This window comes from Salminus brasiliensis, chromosome 3 (assembly GCF_030463535.1).
Source record: "Salminus brasiliensis chromosome 3, fSalBra1.hap2, whole genome shotgun sequence".
Classification (NCBI taxonomy): Eukaryota; Metazoa; Chordata; class Actinopteri; order Characiformes; family Bryconidae; genus Salminus; species Salminus brasiliensis.
Window position 1 is genome coordinate 24,520,350 of NC_132880.1, and position 22,375 is coordinate 24,542,724.

The 22,375-nt window shown below is 43.3% G+C and overlaps 2 protein-coding genes across 8 annotated transcripts in view; one reads left to right on the plus strand and one right to left on the minus strand.

Moving 5' to 3' along the window:
- rims2b (regulating synaptic membrane exocytosis 2b) overlaps positions 1-17,644 on the minus strand; it is a 151,009-nt gene extending 133,365 nt beyond the window's left edge. For 6 of the 7 annotated variants that reach the window (XM_072675652.1, XM_072675648.1, XM_072675653.1 and 3 more), the window contains exons 1-3: positions 17,556-17,644; positions 16,810-16,965; positions 3,945-4,155 (exon numbers count right to left, since the gene is read on the minus strand). In XM_072675652.1, the coding sequence (XP_072531753.1) occupies positions 3,945-4,155; positions 16,810-16,958 (360 nt within the window). In that variant the 5' untranslated portion in view covers positions 16,959-16,965; positions 17,556-17,644. Of the gene's footprint in view, positions 1-3,944; positions 4,156-16,809; positions 16,969-17,555 lie in introns of all 7 variants that reach the window. The other variant, XM_072675647.1, reaches the window with a different exon arrangement.
- Positions 1-22,375, plus strand: part of slc25a32a (solute carrier family 25 member 32a) — a 58,511-nt gene that overhangs the window by 13,247 nt on the left and 22,889 nt on the right. The gene's annotated exons all lie outside the window — the stretch shown is intronic.

Consider the following 22,375-nt stretch of genomic DNA (forward strand, 5'->3'; position numbering starts at 1 on the left):
AAGGACGCCATTCGCTGATGCTTAGCGGCTGATTTCAATGTGTTCAAAGAGATCTGCTGTATGAATTAGTTAAAGGAGGCAAACTACCAAACTACAGAACCCTGGCATGATTCCACAGTAACCGCTGTGGAACACTCCTTTTCCCATCTCTCTTTATCCCTCAGAAATGAACAAAGCGTTTCTGTTACTGTTCCTTTAAGACTGAGTACAGCACATGAGCTCTGTTCTGATTGGATGCCCTGTATTATATGTCCTTACAATTTCAGCGTGATTGGGCGAAGCTGAACCGCTGTACACTGGGGGAAAAAAATGGTCCTTTGAATGTACAGGGTTAGAAGCAGCATTATGTGAGAATTGGTATTTCTCGCTCCTGTGCTCCCCCTACAGTCAAGAGGTGGAATTCATGCTTTGAGCCAACTTTAAAGGACATGCTTCACACACACACACACATATATATATACACAGTGGGGCAAAAATGCATTTAGTCAGCCACTGATGCTGTGCAATTTTCATCATAGGTACACTTCAACTATGAGAGACAAAATGAGAAAAAAAATATGCAGGAAATCACATTGTCTGATTTTTAAAGAATTTATTTTATTTGTAAATAATGGTGGAAAATAAGTATTTGGTCAATAACAAAAGTTCAACTCAATACTTTGTAACATAACCTTTGTAATGACAGAGGTCAAACATTTCCTGTAAGTCCTCACCAGGTTTGCACCCACTGTAGCTGGCATGTTGGCCCATTCCTCCATGCCGTTCTCCTCTAGTACAGTGATGTTTTGGGGCTGTCGCTGGGCAACACGGACTTTCAACTCCCTCCACAAATTTTCTATGGGGTTGAGGTCTGGAGACTGGCTAGGCCACTCCGGGACCTTGAAATGCTTTTTACAGAGCCACTCCTCCGTTGCCGGAGTGGTGTGTTTGGGATCATTGTCAGGCAGGAAGACCCAGCCACGTTCCATCTTCAATGCTCTCACTGATGGAAGGAGATTTTGGCTTAAAATCTCACAATATGTGGCCCGTTCATTCTTCCCTTAACACAAATCAGTCGCCCTGTCCCCTTTGCAAAAAAAACAGCCCCAAAGCATGATGTTTCCACCCCCATGCTTCACAGTAGGTATGGTGTTCTTGGGATGCAACATTCTTCTTCCTCCAAACACGACGAGTTGAGTTTTTACCAAAACGTTCTATTTTGGTTTCATCTGACCACATGATATTCTCCCAATCCTCTTCTGGATCATCAATATGATCTCTGGCAAACTTCAGACAGGCCTGGACATGTACTGGCTTAAGCAGGGGGACACGCCTGGCACTGCAGGATTTGAGTCCCTCTCGCCGTAGTGTGTTACTGATGGTAGTCATTGTTACTTTGGTCCCAGCTCTCTGCAGGACATTCATCAGGTCCCTCTGTGATTTTTGCTCACCGTTTTTATGATCATTTTGACCTCACGGGATCAGATCTTGGGTGGGGCCCCAGATCAAGGGAGATTATCAATAGTCTTGTAGGTCTTCCGTTTTCTTACAATTGCTCCCACAGTTGATTTATTCACACCAACCTGCTTGCCTACTGTAGATTACCTCTTCTGCCTGGTGCAGGTCTACAATTTTGTTTCTGGTGTCCTTCGACAGCTCTTTGGTCTTGGCCATGGTTAAGTTTGGAGTGTGACTGTTTGAGGTTGTGGGCAGGTGTCTTTTATACAGATAATGAGGTCAAACAGGTGCCATTAATGCAGGTAACGAGTGGAGGACAGAAGAGCTTACAGGCCTGTGAGAGCCAGAATTCTTGCTTGTTTATAAATGCCCAAATACTTATTTTCCACCATAATTTACAAATAAATTCATTAAAAATGTATTTTTAAAATGTGTTTTTTTCTCATAGTTGATGTGAAAATTACAGACCTCTCTCATCTTTCTAAGTAGGAGAATTTGCACAATCAGTGGCTGCCTAATACTTTTTGCCCCCACTGTATATATACATATGCAAACTGTTTACAGTTTTAAACCGTATATTTACACTCTATATTGATTACAACCCAATGTGAAAAAATGAGTTTTCAATGATACAGGCCTTTTAAATGACACACTCTACTTTAATGCTTAGCTGTTTTTTTTACTCACAGTTCACAAATTATGGGTCCCATTATACAATCAATATGGAATATATATATATATGGGATATATATATGGGATATTTATATATATATATATATATATATATATATATATATATATATATATATATATATATATATATCCCATAATGACTGTCTTATACCAATTTTATTTGTAATTATTAAATTATATATGTAGAACATAATATATATATATATATAAATATATAAATTATAAATATATAAATTGCAATTATGAACCCGTCTGATCAGATTACACATTAAATGTAAAGGAAATCTTTCCTTGGCAAATATGCAATTATCACATTCGAGCAGTGGACACCAAGAAAGCCTCTCCACCTCACGCTACTTAAAGCTCATCTTCCTCATTGGAATACACAATTAAAAACAACACACTGCCCAAGTACTTATTTATGCCCTGTGCTGTATAAGAGTGTATGGTAACTGTGGTAACTGTGGTAACTGTAGCGTGCTCGGCCCAGCCCCTCTTGAATTCCTGTTAAACACTATGCATTATGCACACACTGCAATATTCAGGAGCTGTGAATAGCAGATTAGTCGCTGATTAACAATTGACCAACAGTAATGCTATTTTCCACATCGGCAGGGAAGAGGACACGGCTGAGAGAGCAAATTAGCATAAATCTAAAATCTGTGTGATTAGAGAGACGGACTACACGAGCAAGCAAACTACAGTCAGTATCTGACAGGAAGGAAAACCTGATGAATTAGGAATCCACTAATATTCATCTGTACAGTAACAGACATAACCCCAACCCCAACAACCCCAGTAACATGAAGCAGGGTCGAACATCGGGAGGGGACACCGTGCTGAAGCTAGATCACCCGTTCAGCGTTAATCTGCGGCCTCTGTTTTCAGCTTTGCATTAGAAAAGATTGAGTATACTAGAATTATGTATACATAATTATGCATGTTGCAACAGGTTAATAGTTCACAGCAAATTATAACCTAAAAGCTCCTGATGATGAAGGGGAAAGAGAGAGAGAGGTGTGTAGGAGCGTGTTCTGTAGCAACCTGCACAGACGTGTGCTGCCCCCTAGTGGACTCAGTCTGACAAGACATGTACTTTTTCTTAACACAATTAATACTGCATTTCTATCCTTAAAAAACTATTTATAGTAACATGATTTGAGCTTTATCCTGATATTTTCTTTCTGTGGGCAGTTCACATTCACTGGCCACTTTATTAGAAACCCCTACCTTGTTTTTCCACTCACTGGCCACTTTATTAGAAACCCCTACTTTGTGCTTACACTCACTGGCCACTTTATTAGAACACCTACCTTGTGCTTTTACTCACTGGCCACTTTATTAGAAACCCCTACTTTGTGCTTACACTCACTGGCCACTTTATTGGAAACACCTACCTTGTGCTTTTACTCACTGGCCACTTTATTAGAAACCCCAGCCTTGTGCTTCCACTCACTGGCCACTTTATTAGAAAGCCCTACTTTGTGCTTCCACTCACTGGCCACTTTATTAGAAACCCCTACCTTGTGCTTACACTCACTGGCCACTTTATTAGAAACCCCAACCTTGTGCTTACACTCACTGGCCACTTTATTAGAAACCCCTGCCTTGTGCTTCCACTTACTGGCCACTTTATTAGAAACCCCTACCTTGTGATTCCACTCACTGGCCACTTTATTAGAACCCCCTACCTTGTGCTTCCACTTAGTAGTCACACAAGCTCAGTAGCATTTTACAAGTGTATGTAATTAACAAACAGGTTAAGAGGAACACACCTACTTCCAAACACACACACACACACACAGTTAGTGTACCTTGTTGGATCTCAGAGAGACGCGTCCTCCGCACCGCGCGCAGAACTTGGTTTGGCAATAAGAACACACGTGGCCGCAGCCGTCGGCAAACTTGGTTTTGTGGCAGATTCCGCAGGTGGGGGAGTCGCTCTTCTGCTCCTGAGTCTTCTGAGACTCCTCCCCGATCTTCTTCACCTGGTCCTTATACATCTCAAACTGCTGGTGCAACTTCCTGCGCACAGGAACGAGCAACGCATCAAACGCTTGTTTTGTCTCTCTTCATCCTAAGCAACTACTAAGATGATTACATGAAGTGAACAGATTTCCTTTAATATGATACCAGAGCTAGACATACGCTGTATGGACAAAAGTATTGGGACACCTGCTCATTCATTGTTTCTTCTGATATCAAGAGAATTGAAAAGAGCTTATCCTGCTTGGACTGACTGTCTCTACTGTCCAGAGAAGGCTTTCTACTAGATTCTGGAGGAGCATTGCTGTGAGAATTTGATTGCATTCAGCGACAAGAGCGTTAGTGAGGTCAGGATGTTGGAAAGACGATCACCACCCCACCTCCCAACCACCCCCAACTCCCCAATACGTCCCAAAAGTACTGGATGGAGCACCAAACCATCACTCCAGAGGACACAGTTCTTCCAATGCTGGGGGACCCCTTTAGCCCACGCCTGGCATTAGGCATGGTGCCAATAGAGTCCTACCCTATTGGGACTAGACAAGCTGTGTGTGTGCATTTCTACATCTGTGTCATCAGTGGGTGCAACTGAAAGTAGCTGAATGCATCTATTCATTAGGAGGGGTGTCCGCAAACATTGGGACATATGGTGCATAAAGAGTTGAAGAGAACAGGACATAATAATGTATGAGAATGTATGTGTGTTGACCAATATACAATATATCAGCGGGCTGACAACATTTCCATGGGCTGAATGTATGCTAAAATGCACTGCTAGTCTCTGTTACTAAGCAACAGACGGCGGTGCGAAAAGGAGCCAACAACGATCGCTCATATAAGCAAGTATTAGTTACGAGCCCCTGAACGGCGTGAACTTCAGACGTTTTCCCATGTAGTTCATTAACGGTGGGCTTGTGTTGCTAAGCAACATGGCGGTCAAAGATCGGTCCATGAACAGCGCAAGGCTCAAGACTTGTTTATGCGACCGGTGCTGCCGCATGTTGATGATGAAGAAGAAGTAGTGTTCACGTGTGTTTCCCCCTGTATAGTGCAATGCCTTTACTACTTTAGAAGGAACCTACCTGTTCGCTACTTTAGCCTCGTAGCAACATTAGAAACCTGATTGCTGATTGACTGCTTTTGGAACGACGATGGGGAGACTGTGTACATTACATTTTTGGCCCAACCTTCCCTTTAACCATCACACATTTGCGCCTAACACCACTAATTAAGCTCATAATAGGCCAGTGGCGGCCCTGCCGTAAGCCATTAGCATTTCCTAAACTCCAGCCTCGCGCAGAGACCTGCGATCAATATGCATCTCTGAGGAGTGCGCACTCATCACATCTGCATTGATCTGCCAGGCTTTTTGTTCGCTGCTTCTAAGTCACATGCAGTGAAATATGGGACTTCGCAGGACGCGACACGCACTGGGGATCGTTAATATTCGGCCCGGAGCGGCAGAGATCGAAAGCGGCCGCAGCAGGGCCGTCCCGTGGGACGTTAGGGCGCAATCTCGGGGTCATCGTTCAAGCTGAAATCACTGGGTGAGGAACTTCATGTGATGTGAGAAAAGAGGATGGTCAAACATTTAGAATCATACGTCAACAAGCATGCTCCAGAACTCTCCTGAAGGCAATTTTACACCGGTAACCACATATTCAACCACATAAATACACTATTTTATCGAAATCTGGATGTTGTTAAGTGTTTCAGGCTGGTCAACACTTAGCTTGGTGTGTTTACATGTATGTTTGGGTTGTTCGGTTTGGTTCTGAGACATCTGAGCTGAATAATCCTCGGCTTTTCAAATAGCCAGTCTTTCAAAAGGTGGGTGGCGTCTCCAAGACTAAAACCAACGGTGAACTTCAGGGAGGTGAACTCTACCGGACTGACCACAACACACTGCTCCTGGCTGGCACATCTACCAGTGGGCTTCTAAAGTGGGTTTGAGGCAGATACCTTCACTGCTGTACTTACGACTTGGGGTCCTCTTCGGTGGGGGACTTTGCCTGAGGCTGTAGAACATTACTAACCAGCTCACTGAGGCCAATTAAAGGATTCCACCTGTTCAGATAAGCACAGCAAGATCAGAAACAGAGAGCCGGGCCTCGTTATTCCACGTTTCCCTTTTTTTTGTTGCTAAGGTGGCTCACACCATCAGCTTGAGGCCTACAACTGTTTTGGGACTCTACACTAATATAGTAGATATAGAGGGAAGTCATCTGGGTGTCAGACCCCAGGTATTGAGAGAGCCATTGCACTGCAGCCTTTAGTGCTTTAGCCATGTACCAAGCTAGGGTTAACTGGGGTGTGGGAAACGCGTACAGGAAAAGTTTGACGGGGAAAAAAAACGAATCTCTCCCTTATCCCAAATATAGCCAATCAGCCAAGTAGTGCTGCACGATATATGGGGCAAAACTGGCAGATTTGGTTTACTGCAATATTACTGCAATATGCAGCCCTACAGACAAGTAGCCAGGTGGTGTCTGAAGGCCGCTGGAATAACGGAAGTAGTAAGCAAAAATTAGCATCATGCTAACTGCCACAGTTACAGTGAAATTTCACTGAAGTTATTCAGAATGGTTTGGTGTCACAAATGCTTCGTTCTAGTAAAACTAACAGAGGTCGAATTGTTCACAGTGGTGGTGAATGGACTTCAATGCCTCTAAAAGCTTCCTCACTGTTATTAAACCAAATGGTTCTGAATACACTGACTTATTCCTAAAGTTTTGCAAACAAACAAACGGTGGAGGGATACATGCAGGGCATTGTACAACAAAATAGTCCCCAAGAGAACTTTTCATTTTTAGATTTGACACTATTTTACCATCAAGATTCCTTATAAAACTCTGGACAATACATAAAATGGCTAGATTTATGTTGTCATCATAGCAACCCTTGGTTCCTAACACCACCCCTGTAAAGAAATCAGCCTGTAAATGTCTCTGCAGTGACCAAACCCCTACTGTGAATGACTGTGTTTTTTTTAATTGGTGGAATTATCCTTCAACATCTCAACAAGAACTGAGATGATTTGGGAATGCATTTATCATACGCATAAGCCCATATTTGTCAGCCACATTAGCCTTGTAGCTCCAATGTAAAAACTACATAAACAAACCTTGGCTGATCGCCTACATTTTGAGGGGAAGGGGGCGGGACTATGCAAATAAGATTGCCCACTAAACTGTTCCTTTTACTCTGAATGTCGTGGGTTTGACCACAGCGCTGCACCGCACCTCCTCGTGGGTACACGTCCGGAGGGTGACACAGGGAAAAAACCCAGGATGGGGCGGCCACTACTAACAGGAGCACAAACCTCCGACAGAGTAAAACGGCAGCTAGAGCAGAGGAGAGGACAACCACAGCAGGGACAGAAGCCACAGTCTGAGGGCAGGGGAGTAACAATATACTGGAGCTCTAACTACAGAGGCGAATTTGGGATGTTGGAGTAAGAGGTGTGTGTCAGAACTGGGGCCGAAGGGGTTGAGAAGGAAATGGCCGAGCCCTGAGCATTTTGGGAGTTTTTTTTTTTTTTTGTACTTACTGAGCTGGCGGGGGCTTTGGCTCTTCATTCGGAGTTTCCCTAGAAAGATATTTTTATAGAGCTCAGTGTGTGGAAAAGGGCAAAATAATGGACAAAATGAAAAATGCAGCATAAACAGAATGAGCAATCAAATAATATTAATAATAATAATAAATGCAAACCAATAAATACAAGGCAAAAAAAAAGAAAAAACAAATGAAAAATGAAGCCATTGAAATTAATTATTCCTTCATGTGTGTAAATACGGACAGCCTGTGTGTTTGATTTCCACTTAGTAAGACTAAAGACTAAAGGCTGAACACTTAAAGGGGCCATATCCCACATTTGTTCCTGTATTTACATTAAAGCGTGGCTTTAATTCATTGCTTTTGTAACCATTCCTTTAAGACGGATGTAAGGACTCTCGTGTGATGATCTCTCTTCTGATTGGCTGTCCTGTGCTGTGCTTTACTGATAATGTGCTGAACACTCCTGACAACTCCAATATGAATGGACGGGGGTTAACCCGTCGTAGGTCATAAGGGCGGAGCTATGCAAATGAGTTGGTTCATGTGACACCATGTGTTTACATGCTACTACCGTTTCCCGAAAATCGAGCTCAAACAAGTTTAGTGTTTCATGATAGGGGCTCTTTAATGAAGCGGTCTCCATGGTAACAAACCAATCAGCTATTTAGACATACTTAATACTAATAATAATAAGCAACCATGGACAGGTCTACATGCGAGTAAAATAATAATCTCCCATGATTTTAGGGAGTAATTTAGTTGAATATATGTTCTCATTTGCATTATGTTAAGCTTTTATTGAATAATTTGTATTTATTTAATATAGCTTTTAATTTTTAAACGTTTCGATCGGTGTTTCTGGGGCTGTGTTGGCTCCATAGCGCCCTGTGACAGAGGGGCTTCGTGCAGAACTGCTGTAATCCTTAACTCGCAAATATGATCTCGTCGGCTAACTGGAGAAACATCAGCCCATCTCGGCCAATGCCGATACATATCTGTATACATAGGCCCGATATATCAGTTTTTGGCCTCCCCAATTGCTCCACAGTGTAGAAGAGTCTCTGCTGCTGTAGCACACTAGTCTACAAACAGCCCTTGCAATGCTATGCATTTGCATTAAAACAAGCAAGCAAGCCCTGGCTGAGCAGGTGTCCCAATACTAAGTTAATACTATATGGACAAAAGTATTGGGACACCTGCTCATTCCACCTGTTTTTTTCTGAAATCAAGTGCGTTGTTTGGAGTACCTGTCTATACTGTCCAGGGAATGTCCAGGATTTGACTGCATTACGATGGATGCATATATGATCACCACCCCACCTCAGCCCTAACTCCCCAACTCATCCCGAAAGTATTGGATGGAGCATCCAACCATCCATTATTTCAGAGAACTGCTGCACAGCTCTATGCTGGGGGCTTAATAACCTCTAGCCAATGCATGACATTAGACATGATGCCTAAAGGTTCAGGTCCAGAGATGCCAATGCTTCTCTACAGGGACTATTGATCTGCGTCATTAAGGGGTGCGATCTAAAGTAGCTTAATGCATTCATTAGAAGGGGTGTCCACAACGATTTGGACATATACTGTAACTCAGATCCGTCCACACCTGTCCAATGTAAACAGAATGTGCATGCATAAGGTGACCATGTTTACGTGATTACATATAAACAACCAAATGTGCAGCTAAACAAGAGTAAGTTCTCCAGGGCGTCTGTAACAGTAGCACAGATAGACGTTACAGCATGTACTAATCCGCTTACACAACTTCCTCAGGCCATTTAAACAGAGCAGGACACTCGCCTGGGGCTGCTTCCTGGAGGTAATAGAGGGGCATCATGTCTGGGCTTTTGTTCAGAAGAACTACGATTCCTGACCAGCTGTACACACTGAAAAAACGTAGCGCACTGGATGCAGTGGATTTTAATGCATGCATCATTTTCCCACAATAGAATTAAGCAAATTTAACACCTTACTTTATTCAGTGTAATGCCATTTCCATATTAGAACTAGACAAAAAAGGCCACAATTTCCTGCCAAAGCAGGAATAATGGCTATGTTTATACAGTATTAACCCTTTAAACTGGACATACTGTGCTAATGTGTGTTTACAGAGCACCAGTGCCCGTGCGGTTAGACTGAACTGCTGCCTTTCTGTAACGAGATTACTGTCCATCAGCAGCCAATCAGCACAGTGCACTTTAAATAACGCACTCTAAATACAACAGAGACCAAAGACCAGACAAGCTGAGCTATTCTGGGCCACTCAGACTACAGACACTACTGAAAACACTGCTAGCGTTTAGTATCAACTAATGCAAGAACATTCAAATGGAGATCGAGCAGTATGATGGAGAAGCAGCATGGAGGAGAAACACTATTTTCAACACAAACATCTGGCCAATTATTTATAAGTCAGATTAAATTAAATTAAATAAAGTCTTTAAAAATAGTAAAAACACTTAATGGCACCATACTTTCACCTGTGGCTGGGCAATTCATCCAAAATGAGCCAACTGAGCAGCATTACTTCCACCCATTGGCTACTTCAATAGAAACTCCCTTAACTGACACTTCCACTCACTGGCCACTATATTGGAAACTCCCTACTTTGTACTCCCACTTACTGACCACTTAATCAGAAATCCCTACCTTGTGCTTTCACTCACTGGCCACTTTATTAGAAACCCCTACCTTGTGTTTCTACTCAATGGCCACTTTATCAGAAACGCCTACCTTGTGCTTCCACTCAATGGCCACTTTATCAGAAACCCCTACCTTGTGCAGAATTCCACTCAATGGCCACTTTATTAGAACCCCCTACCTTGTGCTTCCCCTCACTGGCCACTTTATTAGAAACCCCTACTTTGTGCTTCCACTCACTGGCCACTTTATTAGAACCCCCTGCCTTGTGCTTCCACTCACTGGCCACTTTATTAGAAACCCCTACTTTGTGCTTCCACTCACTGGCCACTTTATTAGAAACCTCTACTTTGTGCTTCCACTCACTGGCCACTTTATTATAAACCCCTACTTTGTGCTTCCACTCACTGGCCACTTTATTAGAAACCCCTACTTTGTGCTTCCACTCACTGGCCACTTTATTAGAAACCCCTACTTTGTGCTTCCACTCACTGGCCACCTAATTAGAAACCCCTACTTTGTGCTTCCACTCACTGGCCACTTTATTAGAAACCCCTACTTTGTGCTTCCACTCACTGGCCACTTTATTAGAAACCCCTGCCTTGTGCTTCCACTCACTGGCCACTTTATTAGAAACCCCTACTTTGTGCTTCCACTCACTGGCCACTTTATTAGAACCCCCTGCCTTGTGCTTCCACTCACTGGCTACTTTATTAGAACCCCCTGCCTTGTGCTTCCACTCACTGGCCACCTAATTAGAAACCCCTACTTTGTGCTTTCACTCACTGGCCACTTTATTAGAAACCCCTCCCTTGTGCTTCCACTCACTGGCCACTTTATTGGAAACCCCTACTTTGTGCTTCCACTCACTGGCCACTTTATTAAAACCCCCTACTTTGTGCTTCCACTCACTGGCCACTTTATTAAAACCCCCTACTTTGTGCTTCCACTCACTGGCCACTTTATTAGAAACCTTAGTCCAAGTCCATGAAAGCTAGCACTGGTTTAAACCTACTGGGAGAAACATGGATTCGATTGCTCTGAATGTCAAACGTCGGGCTGTAGGTTACAGATTAGCAAACAGAACACAAAGACAACTTCACTGCCGCTTCAGAAAGTCATGCTGACGTTGTGCATACTTCCTGGTTTTGGCTTTAATCTAGCTGACCCTAACTGCTCCCTGACTGTCCGCCACTCAGAGTGAGAGTAAGCCGAAACATCCCGCAGAGAAGAGAAAGACTGACACTTATCTAACTGAATCGCTACCCCCTTCTGCCGGACAAACCTTAGATAGGTGGGTTACTGACTTGGATTATTGACAGAAGTTACTGAACTGATACTTAATATTCATAGTGGATATGAAATAATTGACAGTAGTTACTGAATTATTTGTAGCAGATACTAAATAGCTCACAGTAGATATTGAACAATTCAGTAGATACACAATAATTAATAGTAGATACTGAATAATTCAAAGTGGGTACTAAATAATTCATAGTAGGTACTGAATGATTCATAGTAGATACTGAATAATTCATAGTGGGTACTGAATGATTCATAGTAGGTACTGAATAATTATAGTAGATACTGAATGATTCATAGTAGGTACTGAATAATTTATAGTAGATACTGAATAAATCAAAGTAGATACTGAATGATTCATATAGTATATACACATATATCTGTTAATAACAAAAGAAGGTTCTTATTGGGTGCTCAAAAACTCAAATAATAACAAATAATAATAAAAACATATCATTGGTTCTTGGCCAGGTTAAATGGTTCTTCAAATACAAGGAAAACCTCTGCTAGATGGTTAATTGAAGAACTTGAAAAAATAGTCCTGTATAACACCAAAAGGTTTTTACTATTCTTAGGTGTCGAAGAACATTTTTCAGATCCACACAGACCCCTCACTGTATCGTCACTGTCACAAAAAAACCTGATATCTCCAAAATGGTCACTTTACAGGTAAAAAAAAAATGTGTGCTACGATAACCAAAAGTGATGAAGCAGTGTAGCTATGGCTGTGTGTTTTAGGAGTGCGGGTGCACAGGGTTGGCCATGACAGTATTATTATCAGCAGGGGGAGTCTAGAAGTGCTCAGACTGAAATGTTCAACAGTAACACAATCACAGCCATATACCAAAAGGTCCACATGGATCATAAAAATAAAGAAGCAAAGTCCTTATCTTATCCCATCCCTCACTTCCTCTGTGTGTATGTGTATGTGTGTGTGTGTGTGTGATCAAACTGCTGAACTGCCTTCCAGCAGAGTGACAGGACGGCTCATGCAGAGTGGCAGCGGTGGCAGCGTGTGTATCTGTGTGTGTTTAAGCACGTTCAAACAGTGCTCCAACCTGCCAGCCTTTGTTCAGTCTCAACACACAGACACACACGCACACACACACACACGCACACACACACACCAGTCACTGAATCAAATCACACAGGACCACAAGCCTTTCGCCAGACAGTCGACCCTGCTAACTCTCCTTTGGTCTTTATGCCCAGAAACGTCTACCTTGCGCATTTACTCACTGGCCACTTTATTAGAAACACCTTTCTTGGTTTCCAATAAAATGGTCAGTGAGTGGAAGCACAAGGTAGGTGTTTCCAATAAAGTGGCCAGCGAGTGGAAGCACAGGGCAGGTGTTTCCAATAAAGTGGTCAATGAGTGTTGATGTACAGTCTGTTGCAGCAGTTTTATCTGTACCTGACTGTATCAGGCACTTCGGTGTTGCTGGGTTTTTAAGGTTAAGTGTCTGTCCACCATCCTGTACACCAACGGGGAGGGGTTTCTGATAAATTGGCTGAGGTGTGAATATGCGAATATGTCACTGCTATTGTCTGAATCACTACTATCCTCTGAATCACGTTTACTATAAAGAGACTGAGAAACTCCGGTAGTGTGAGAGAACACTCCATCACAGCGCGATGAGTCAAGCACAGCTCCTGCAGAGAGGACACGCTTCACACAAAAGGTGGGAAAAAAAAGCCTCAGTGTGATAAATGGGAAAGCGCTTGGACGTGCCACGATGAAAGGTTAGCGGTGCCACACAAATCGTAACGTTGAGTTGCATAAAAATGTCAACCATCTGCAGCACAATGCGTTTGGCAGCCAATGGGTCTGGTTAGAGCTCACAGACAACACACACACACAGATACTCTAAGGGTCAGGTGTGCTTCACACACACCAAGGCTGGTACACTGGCACTGTACAAATGGTACACAGTAGGTCCATACGTGCATACAGTAGCTGGCATAGAATGTACAGAACAGTTCTAGCTTGAAGGCTAACACAAGTGAAGAACCCCTTAAAGCAGTACTATAAAAAATACATGTACACCCCCCTTCCTTCCTACAGCACCTTAAATCTAAGCAAGGCGTTCTACTGTATATAACACTGAATAGGGATCTTTTACTGGTGCCCTTTTTGACTCTCTTTTAAAGGTTCCTAGATAGAACTACATCTACAAGACCACAGAAGAACCCTCTAAACAAGCAAAGAGCCATTTAGGCATTGAGGTGATTCTTTAAGCTGTCCTAGTTCTATATATAGCTGTGATGTGACTGGCACATTGTAATAACACTGTAATCAATACATTTACATCAATTAGTTACACATATTAATTACAATCAGAATTTTGACTTTTCTTTTTATATGTATGATGCATAATTCACATAAAACAGGGGGTTCTTCCAGGGGGTTCTGGTGAAATGATGCAAATTAAGAATTAGAGGGGGTGTAAAAACAGTTTTAACTGTTTAGGAATTACAGACATTTTTTACACAGTCCCTCCATTTTCACAGGCGCAAAAGTAATTGGACAACTGACTGATAAGCTGTTTCATGGCCAGGTGTGAGCTGTTCCCTCGTTATGTCATGACGAAATAAGGACATAATAGGGTCTGGAGTTATTTCCATCCGGTAGCTGTCCATAGGAACTCTCAACACGCATTCTAAAGAGGTGTTGATACTCTGAAGAGAGTTTAGGGGGGGGCTACCATAAGGCTGGAAAAACTAAACAAACCTATCAGGCGCCTCCCATATATTTTTTTTAAAAACGAGAGAGAAACGCATGCATGAGCATGCTAGCCCTGTATGGGTCGACAGTACCTCATAAAGAGAGACTTCAAAACATCCAAGGCAGGAAAACAGAGCATTATATATTTGTAAGCCCTGTTTACATTCATTTGTGTGTAGACACTGTAGTTTTATGACTTATGTACTTCACTATACAGGGAGTAAGGAGGTATTTGAGATGCAGCCAGAAACATGCATGCATCAGCGTTTTCATAAAACTCCATTTTCCTCATCCCCACGACAATGGGGCAATGAGGCCTCCTGAGAGATGGCAAAACCTTGAGTGTTCAAGATGCAAAGCACTGATAACAGTCAAACACAAAAAAGGCTAATCAGTGAAGCAGACAAATTAACTTCAGTATGAAGACAAAAAAAGGTTACCACAGCATCTGTCAAACATGCTGGAGGTACTCTTATGGCATGGGCATGTATGGCTGCCAGTGAATCTGAATGTGTATAGAGCTATATCTGAGATTTCGGCTCAGATTCAGTCAAATGCTGCAAAATTGAAATGATGGAGCTTCACTGTACAGAGGAATAATAATCCAAAATATAATGTGAAAGCAATCAAAGCCTTTCTCAGAGTCACCTGACCCTAACCTAACTGAACATGCTTTCCACTTAGTGAACGCAGAAAACCCACAAACAAGCAGCTCTTGAAGGCGGCTGCAGTAAAGGGCCAGCAAACAAGCTCAGTGAAGGAAACTCAGCATTTGGTGCTGTTCATGGGTTCCAGGATTTCTTTAGGATTTGCAATCATTAGTTGCATTACAACTAACCTTTAAGTGAATAATGCTGTAGGTTTGTCCAATTACTTTTGAGCTTGTGAAGAAAGAAGGTGAATCAAAGCTGAAAGTCTACACTTTAATCACATCTTGATTCATCTTCATTTCAAATCCACTGTGGTGGTGTACGGAGTCAAAAATACAACAATCGTGTCACTGTCCAAATACTTACGGACATGACTGTATATAGTAATCAGCCCAGTATTGTGCATCGTTCACAAGGCCGTTCAACACACCTTTAACTTTGGTGTGAATTGGCAGGGCTAGTGACATTACAGAAACAGCTCGGTTTCCAAAAATGGGCTGTATGAACAAAGCTGCATGTCATGAAACTTGCCTGTGTATTAAATATTATAAACCAAAGAAATTATGATTATATTTATAATATAATTTATATTTTTCTTCCTTGAGATCGGCTGGATTCTGACATCAGCAAAACAAAGAATTCAAGATCTAAGGTTAGCGTAGATAAACTGCTGAACAGGCATCCCATAAACAAAGCCTTCAGGCTGCTGTATGGTCTGAAGAGCATGTGTTTGTGTTTACCCCCTTCATCAGACTTTGCAAGGATCTTCCCATGGTATGGACCCTTCAAAGGGCACATCTGCAAACCTGCAAAGCACATTACTAGAGAAGGAGGCCAAGAAAAGGAGCAGTCTTCAGACAAGGAGATGTCTAAAGGGCCATTAGCGCGGTTTCTAAGGTCTGCCTAAGATCAGCACCTCCAGAGCGAGTGGACAGCGGCGTGGTGCTGAAAACACATGAAGTAAGGGGAAGGCCGTCCCGACGCGCGCGCACACCGCTTATTAGAGGCGCGCGCACGATCATGCGACCGCGTGCCAGGCGAACGCTTCATTCAGCAGGAGCCGTGAAAACGTGAATGGCACAAAAAAAGGCAGCTTGGGATGTGTGTGTGTGTGTATCTGTGTGTGTGTGTGTGTGTTTTCTCTCTCTCTCTCTCTCTCTCTCTCTCTCTCTCACTTTCCCCCCTCCTTACTTCTCTTTGCCGAAGATGGCGCCCAGAGCTAACCCAACCCAGGCTAGGACGCGAAAGGAGCAGAGCCAGCCGGTGTCACTGGCCATTAAAGCGGCCAACGAGACCGCACTGGCATTAGCAAACACCCTGCAGAGCAATAATCACGATGCAAAGAGTAAAAGCTAAAAAAGCCCCCCCCCCCGTCCACCACCACCACCACCACCACCAGCAGCAGCAGCACTGTGGGGCTTTTGACGTTTGCCGAAACGCCCACACGCCTGTGTCATGTTCAGACTGGCTGTGTGTCTGCTGTGCTCACCCCACGTAAGCAGCACCACTGGATTTCTAGAGGCTAAACTATCGAGCCCAAAAGCCAGCCCAGCTTTCCCGAGCAGCACTGCAGCACAAGCTAGCGAGTGAGGGGGCTTCTCGGTCGCCAGCTCCCCGCTCCCATTTTCCAGTCCACCTTAAACGGTGCAGCAGTCACATCCTGACGCCATTTAAGCTGGAGCGGAAAAGTCGCCCGAGGAGCTGGCGAGCAGGAGCCAACTTTATCCCCGGGCTCCGGGGCTCCGGGGCTGGGCTAGCCGCTAGCTTAGCACGCTCTGGGCTTTAGCCGCAGTGGGAAACAAGGAGGTGGCTCACTTCAGCATGGACTGCTCCTTCTCCTCTTCCTTCTTCTGTCGATCCATGACCGAGAGGATGATCTTTCGCTCCTCCTCGGTGAGGTGGCTCAGGTCCGGCGTGTCCGGAGGGGCTGCCGGGCTGCCCCGGGGCCCGAGAGGAGCTGACATCTTTACGCTGCTGGAGAGAAAAGCAGTCTCATATGGATGCCCACAACATGTCAAACACGTCCATTCAACCACAGAGACACTGCATAATGAGTCTACAGCCGGGCTGCTTCAGCGGAGAGAGCAGGAGCTCTAGCTAGCAGGGCTCCTGGGGTGGCCATAGGCACCTGTGGTGCATAACATTAGACCATTAACAGCCTCTCCGGCTGTACGTTCACAGCCACCCCCTGCCTAGTCTCTTTAATGGTGCTCGGTAAAGGGTTACTCTGCCACCTGCATTGCTTGCTTGCCTGCCTGCCTGACTTAGGCATAGGTGATCACCAACGTAGCCATTAATGTACCCACATAAACCCAACGACACCAAGAGTGAACCACAGTGTAATTCAGCAGTTTCCTCTTCAACAATTAAATAAAAGCCCATCTAGCAGCAGCAGCAGCAGCAGCAGCAGCGGGGCTCCGCACCGACCCTGCACGCTTCACGCACACATTTCCCCGGGCACCGTCAGCGCCAGGACCCGGTGCCACCGCCACGGCCACCGCCACCGCCACCGCCACCGCCAGCCTCACCGTTCCGCGGGCAAACAAATCAAGCTTCCTTGCCTTCTAGCTCGCAATCATGGTCTGTCCTGTCTAACCCATAGCGGCTCCCTCTGTGGAAGGGTCCTTTCCCCCGCGTCGTCTGATGCTCGCGCTGCGGTTTTCTGAGCCCCCCCTACCCCTCGGCGTCCTCCCCTGCCCCTCTCGTGCCTGATAAATTCTTGGAGATTTCTTCAATGCAGAAAAAATGGATGCAATAAGGGGGAAACGGACCGAGAGCCCTCGGAGGCGGGGCGACGCTCTGACGTAGGACAAAGATCAGCCACGCCCCGTGATGGTGGTCATGAAGGGGGAGTGTGTGTGTGTGTGAGTGTGTGTGTGTGTGGGGGTGCAGAGCGGAAGTTACCGCGGTGTGCAGGTTTTTGGTTTTTGGGTCCCACCCGTATTCCGGCTTGGTTGACGGGTTTGCACTGAGGTAAAAGTACTGTACAGCTACCTCAGTGAATTCAAAATAATTCGACTAGTGTACACTCTAAAAAAAGCAACGCAAATATGCTGCTATGTAATATTTATTCATTCTTATTCATTTCTTGATTTTTTGGCTTAAATTGATGGCCAACTTCACTGGTTGATCGTAAATCACACGGATTTTGAAGTCTTGAAGTATTCATTTAAAATGTCAATAAAATATAACTAAATATAAAAAAAAAATCAATAAAATAAAATAAAAAATGCAATAAAATCGAAAATAAAAATAAGCCCACTTGTATTTTTATATGCTACTAATTCATTTACAAAGTTCAAATTACAAATTTAATAACATACCTTTTTTTACGCCTGTGTAAAAAAAAAAAAAAAAAAAAAAAACTTTCTGGTAAGTGTACACAGCTAATTTTCAGAAGAGCCCTGCAGAAGAGCCCTGCCCCGTGTCTTCAAGGAATAGGGACAGAGCACATTACTGATGGCAGTTTTTGTTCCTAATGCTTTCATTTCTGGCAAAAAATGTATCCTAGTTTGATTGGACAGGCCTTCTCCACTCAAACGGCTCAGGCAGCAACTTTCCTTCCCTTGGAAAAATTGATTTATGACCAAAACTTCAGACCACTCAATGAAAAAATAAATCTTTAATCCTTACCCTATGTTGGTAAACTATGAGATCAAATCTCAGCCTTTGGACAGTCTAGGACAGTTTCTCCACATCTCAATATATATATATATATATATTGAGATGTGGAGAAACTGTCCTAGACTGTCCAAAGGCTGTTTGAAAAGTGTTGTTTTTTGTTGTTGTTCTTAACTGAACATTAAATTGTCACATACATTCTGTTTTGAAAACTTTGTAAAATGCATACACAGAGCCAGCTGTAGCTATAATCCTGCTCCAGATGAACCTGACCTTAGTACCTCAACTTAGTATATGTTTATGGGGTAGTATATGTTTATGGGTTATGTGGGCTCTGCATAGTGCCACCAGAAAGTTTGTAAATCCTTAAGATATATATTCCTGGTGATCAATCCTGCACAGTGGGCTGGAGGAGTTTGGCTTATTTCTTCTTGAAAGTGGTGTTGGTGGGCTTACTTGCATGAGTTGCTGGTCTTATAGTGCGTTATAGTGTGGATTTTTTTTTTTTGCCATTTCAAAATGTTGCATTTCTCCTGCTGGACCATTGCTTTCTGAGTAAATGGCCACCCAGCCCGACCTGCTGGAAGATTGCCCACTGAGGTCCCCTCTACCTGCGTCAGACCAGCTGACACCTACCAGTCCGACCATCAGGCCCCCCACCCACCACCACCCATAGCAGACCAGCAGCTCACCCTCCTACCACTGCTACCTGTTTAGTGACCATGTTAAAACCTAAATGGACTCATAACTATCTGCCACTATTAATATCACCACTATTAACTATCTGCTGTATCTGGTTTGGTAACTTTTATCAATAATGTTTAAATAGTTCTGACCAGAGGAGGAAGTGTCGGGTCCCCCCTTGTGAGTCTTGGTTCCTCCCAAGATTTCTTCCTCCAGCTCTGAGGGAGTTTTTCCTTGCAACTGTCGCCGTTGGCTTGATCCTTCTTACGTTATTTCTTCTTGTCTTTTATTAATGACTAATTATTACTAATTAAAAGCTGCTTTGCGACGACAACGGTTGTAAAAAGCGCTATACAAATCAATCTGACTTGACTTGACTTGTTATGATGGGATGCAGTGTTGGGTTTTGCCAAACATAATGCTTTTCATTTGAACCAAAGAGACCTATTTTGTCTTCACCGATCCACTGAACATTCATTCACTGGGCTTCTTGTTTATCTGTGTGGGATTTTTTTTAAGAGTAGTGGCTTCCTTCTCGTTGACCTGCCATGAACACTGTTCCTGTCCCATGTTTGCCTGATGTGGACTCATGAACATTGATTGACATTACTGAATGTGGGAGAGCCGTGTAGGCCCTTGGGTGTCTAAGGGTTCTTTGTGACTTCCCATAATATGATCTCTCACACCTTTGGATTGTTTTTTGCTGGACAGAGACTCCTTGAGAGAGTATCAGTGATGTCTATTTTCTTTCTTTTGTAGATAATCTGACTTACAGTGGATTGATGTAACCTTTTCCATAAACATCCATAAAGCTGGGTTTAGTGAAGACCCATGTTTATGGTTTCAAAACAAGGGAGGGCCTGCTAACCTTACACATGACTACCATCCTCCTTATTGAACCTGACCAAGGTATCCAATAAGAAAAATAATTCTCATCTGCTCCTTTCATTAATGCAGGTCAATAACATAGAGGCCCTGGTCAGTGCAAAGACCCTAAGCTACTGTCTGCTCTGTCTATAGCATGACACTGACCCTGATGTAATGTTCAATAAATGTACATTTTTATTTCCTCTTGTTACCTACGTACCTGTAAATTAATTACAAGAAATGTCCTTCTAATGTTCACATCCTCTTAGTTCATCCACCATCTATCAGCACAGGAAGTGAAGTCTGTTAAACTTTTCTTCTCTTACTTTAACACAAGCCTAAAGTAAACTGAATGTTAGGCAACCTGAAAATGCGTCGATATGTCATTACACCCTTCCCTTGCTTTGTGGGCCTCAATTATTTTAATTTTACACTTACAGTTAAGGCATTTAGCAGACGCTCTTATCCAGAGCGACTTGCAAAAGTACTTTGCTATTTACTTAAGAAAAACCTCAGCTAGTTTGAATAGGCTAAAATTCAAAGATACCTCTAAGTTAAGACACTACTAAACACAAGTCAATAAGGTGACCACTCTGCTTTTCACCCAAGTACTCTCTGAAGAGGTGGGTCTTCAGTCTGCGTTTGAAGACAGTGAGCGACTCGGACTCGGCATTCTAATGTTGCGGTAGCTAGCCGTCAACCGGGCCGTGCAGATGCCACCTTGGCGATGTTGGATTAGGCCATAGCCATAGACTCAAGTATGCTAAAATTTACTACGCTACACTCTCCAGCATTTTCTGTACTGGAAATGTAAAGGCCTAAGCCGTTAAGCCCTCCAACCGTTCGGCCCTGCAGTGGAAACGCGGCCATTGTGTTAAACTAACCCTGTTGGGTGGAGGCTGTACTTTAGCCTGGCTAGCTCTCACTGTGAATTGGTCATTTGCTTAGAAGAGGTGAATTCTGTGACTTCAACTCAAATACACTCACTAAAAAGCTATATAGGGTAAATCTTAAGATATATAGATTAGGAAATTCCAAAATATGGAATTAATATGTCAAATAGAAAGATTCAGCCATAGGCTGCGTGACTTTCTGTTGTGTAGTGAATTGGACAGGAAGTATGGAGCCATTGGGATTCACACCTAAAGGTGTTACCCACTCAGCTTTATGGACACTTCTTACTCAGGGTGGTGGTTCCCATGGGACTGGGGTTGTGGGTTCAAGTTTAGTGTGTTCTCCTCATGTCCAGGTGGGATTTCTCGCTCTGGGATATTCTCCCACCTCCCCATAGTAGATAAATTAGCCATGCCATGTCATCCAGTGATGGAGTGGCTTGAGGAGTGAAGACGTTCCGGTGATCTCATGGCAACAAAATTGTCAGATTTAAACCCCGCAGAGAGCTTGTGGGACTGGAACAAGTGTGGAGATCAGCAGTGGAGTATAGACAGCAGTGAAGATCATGAGGAAGGCAGCTTATTTAGATTCGTTTGAACCTCCTGTTGTGTTGCAGGTCACGATTTCAGTGTCTCTGACATATTGTTACACTCTGTAATATGAACAAAATGAAGATGGCCAATTTGATCATTTTATTAGCAAAGTTATTATTATCCCAGTTTTGGGATAATAATAAAATCCCAGTTTTCATCAGGGTCATCATGTGCACACATGCTAGGAATAGATAATCAATTCTTGCATCCTAAAGTAACACAAACAGGGATTCTTTTGAGGTGCTTTATCCATACAGGGTTCAAATGGACCCAAAATATCAAGCACTTTAACCTGTTCTTTTTCTCTGGTGCAGAATGAGTGTACCAGAAAAAGCAAATCGTTACTGTCCAGTGAAAACCATGTCTCCAAATCTCCAAATCTCCAAAACAATGTACTTTACAGGAGAATGCAAATATGAATGTAACATTGAATTGAAAGGCAATAAATTAAGACTTTATTTCAGGTAATTTAGAGCATTTCTATTGGTCTATTCATCCAGAGTTATTCACACAGTGTACAGAGCAGCTACTGGCTTCAAACGGCAGAGAAAACTAAAAATGGACTGAACAGCAGTGAAAAATGTGGTGGACAATTTTTCATTTTGGGGTTTTCAGAAATTAACACAGAGCCCAAAAACTTACATACACCCACTCAGTGGTGCCGAAGGTCAAATCCAGGAACTCTAAACTTCCTGTTAGTGATCATTACTGACTACAGCTGG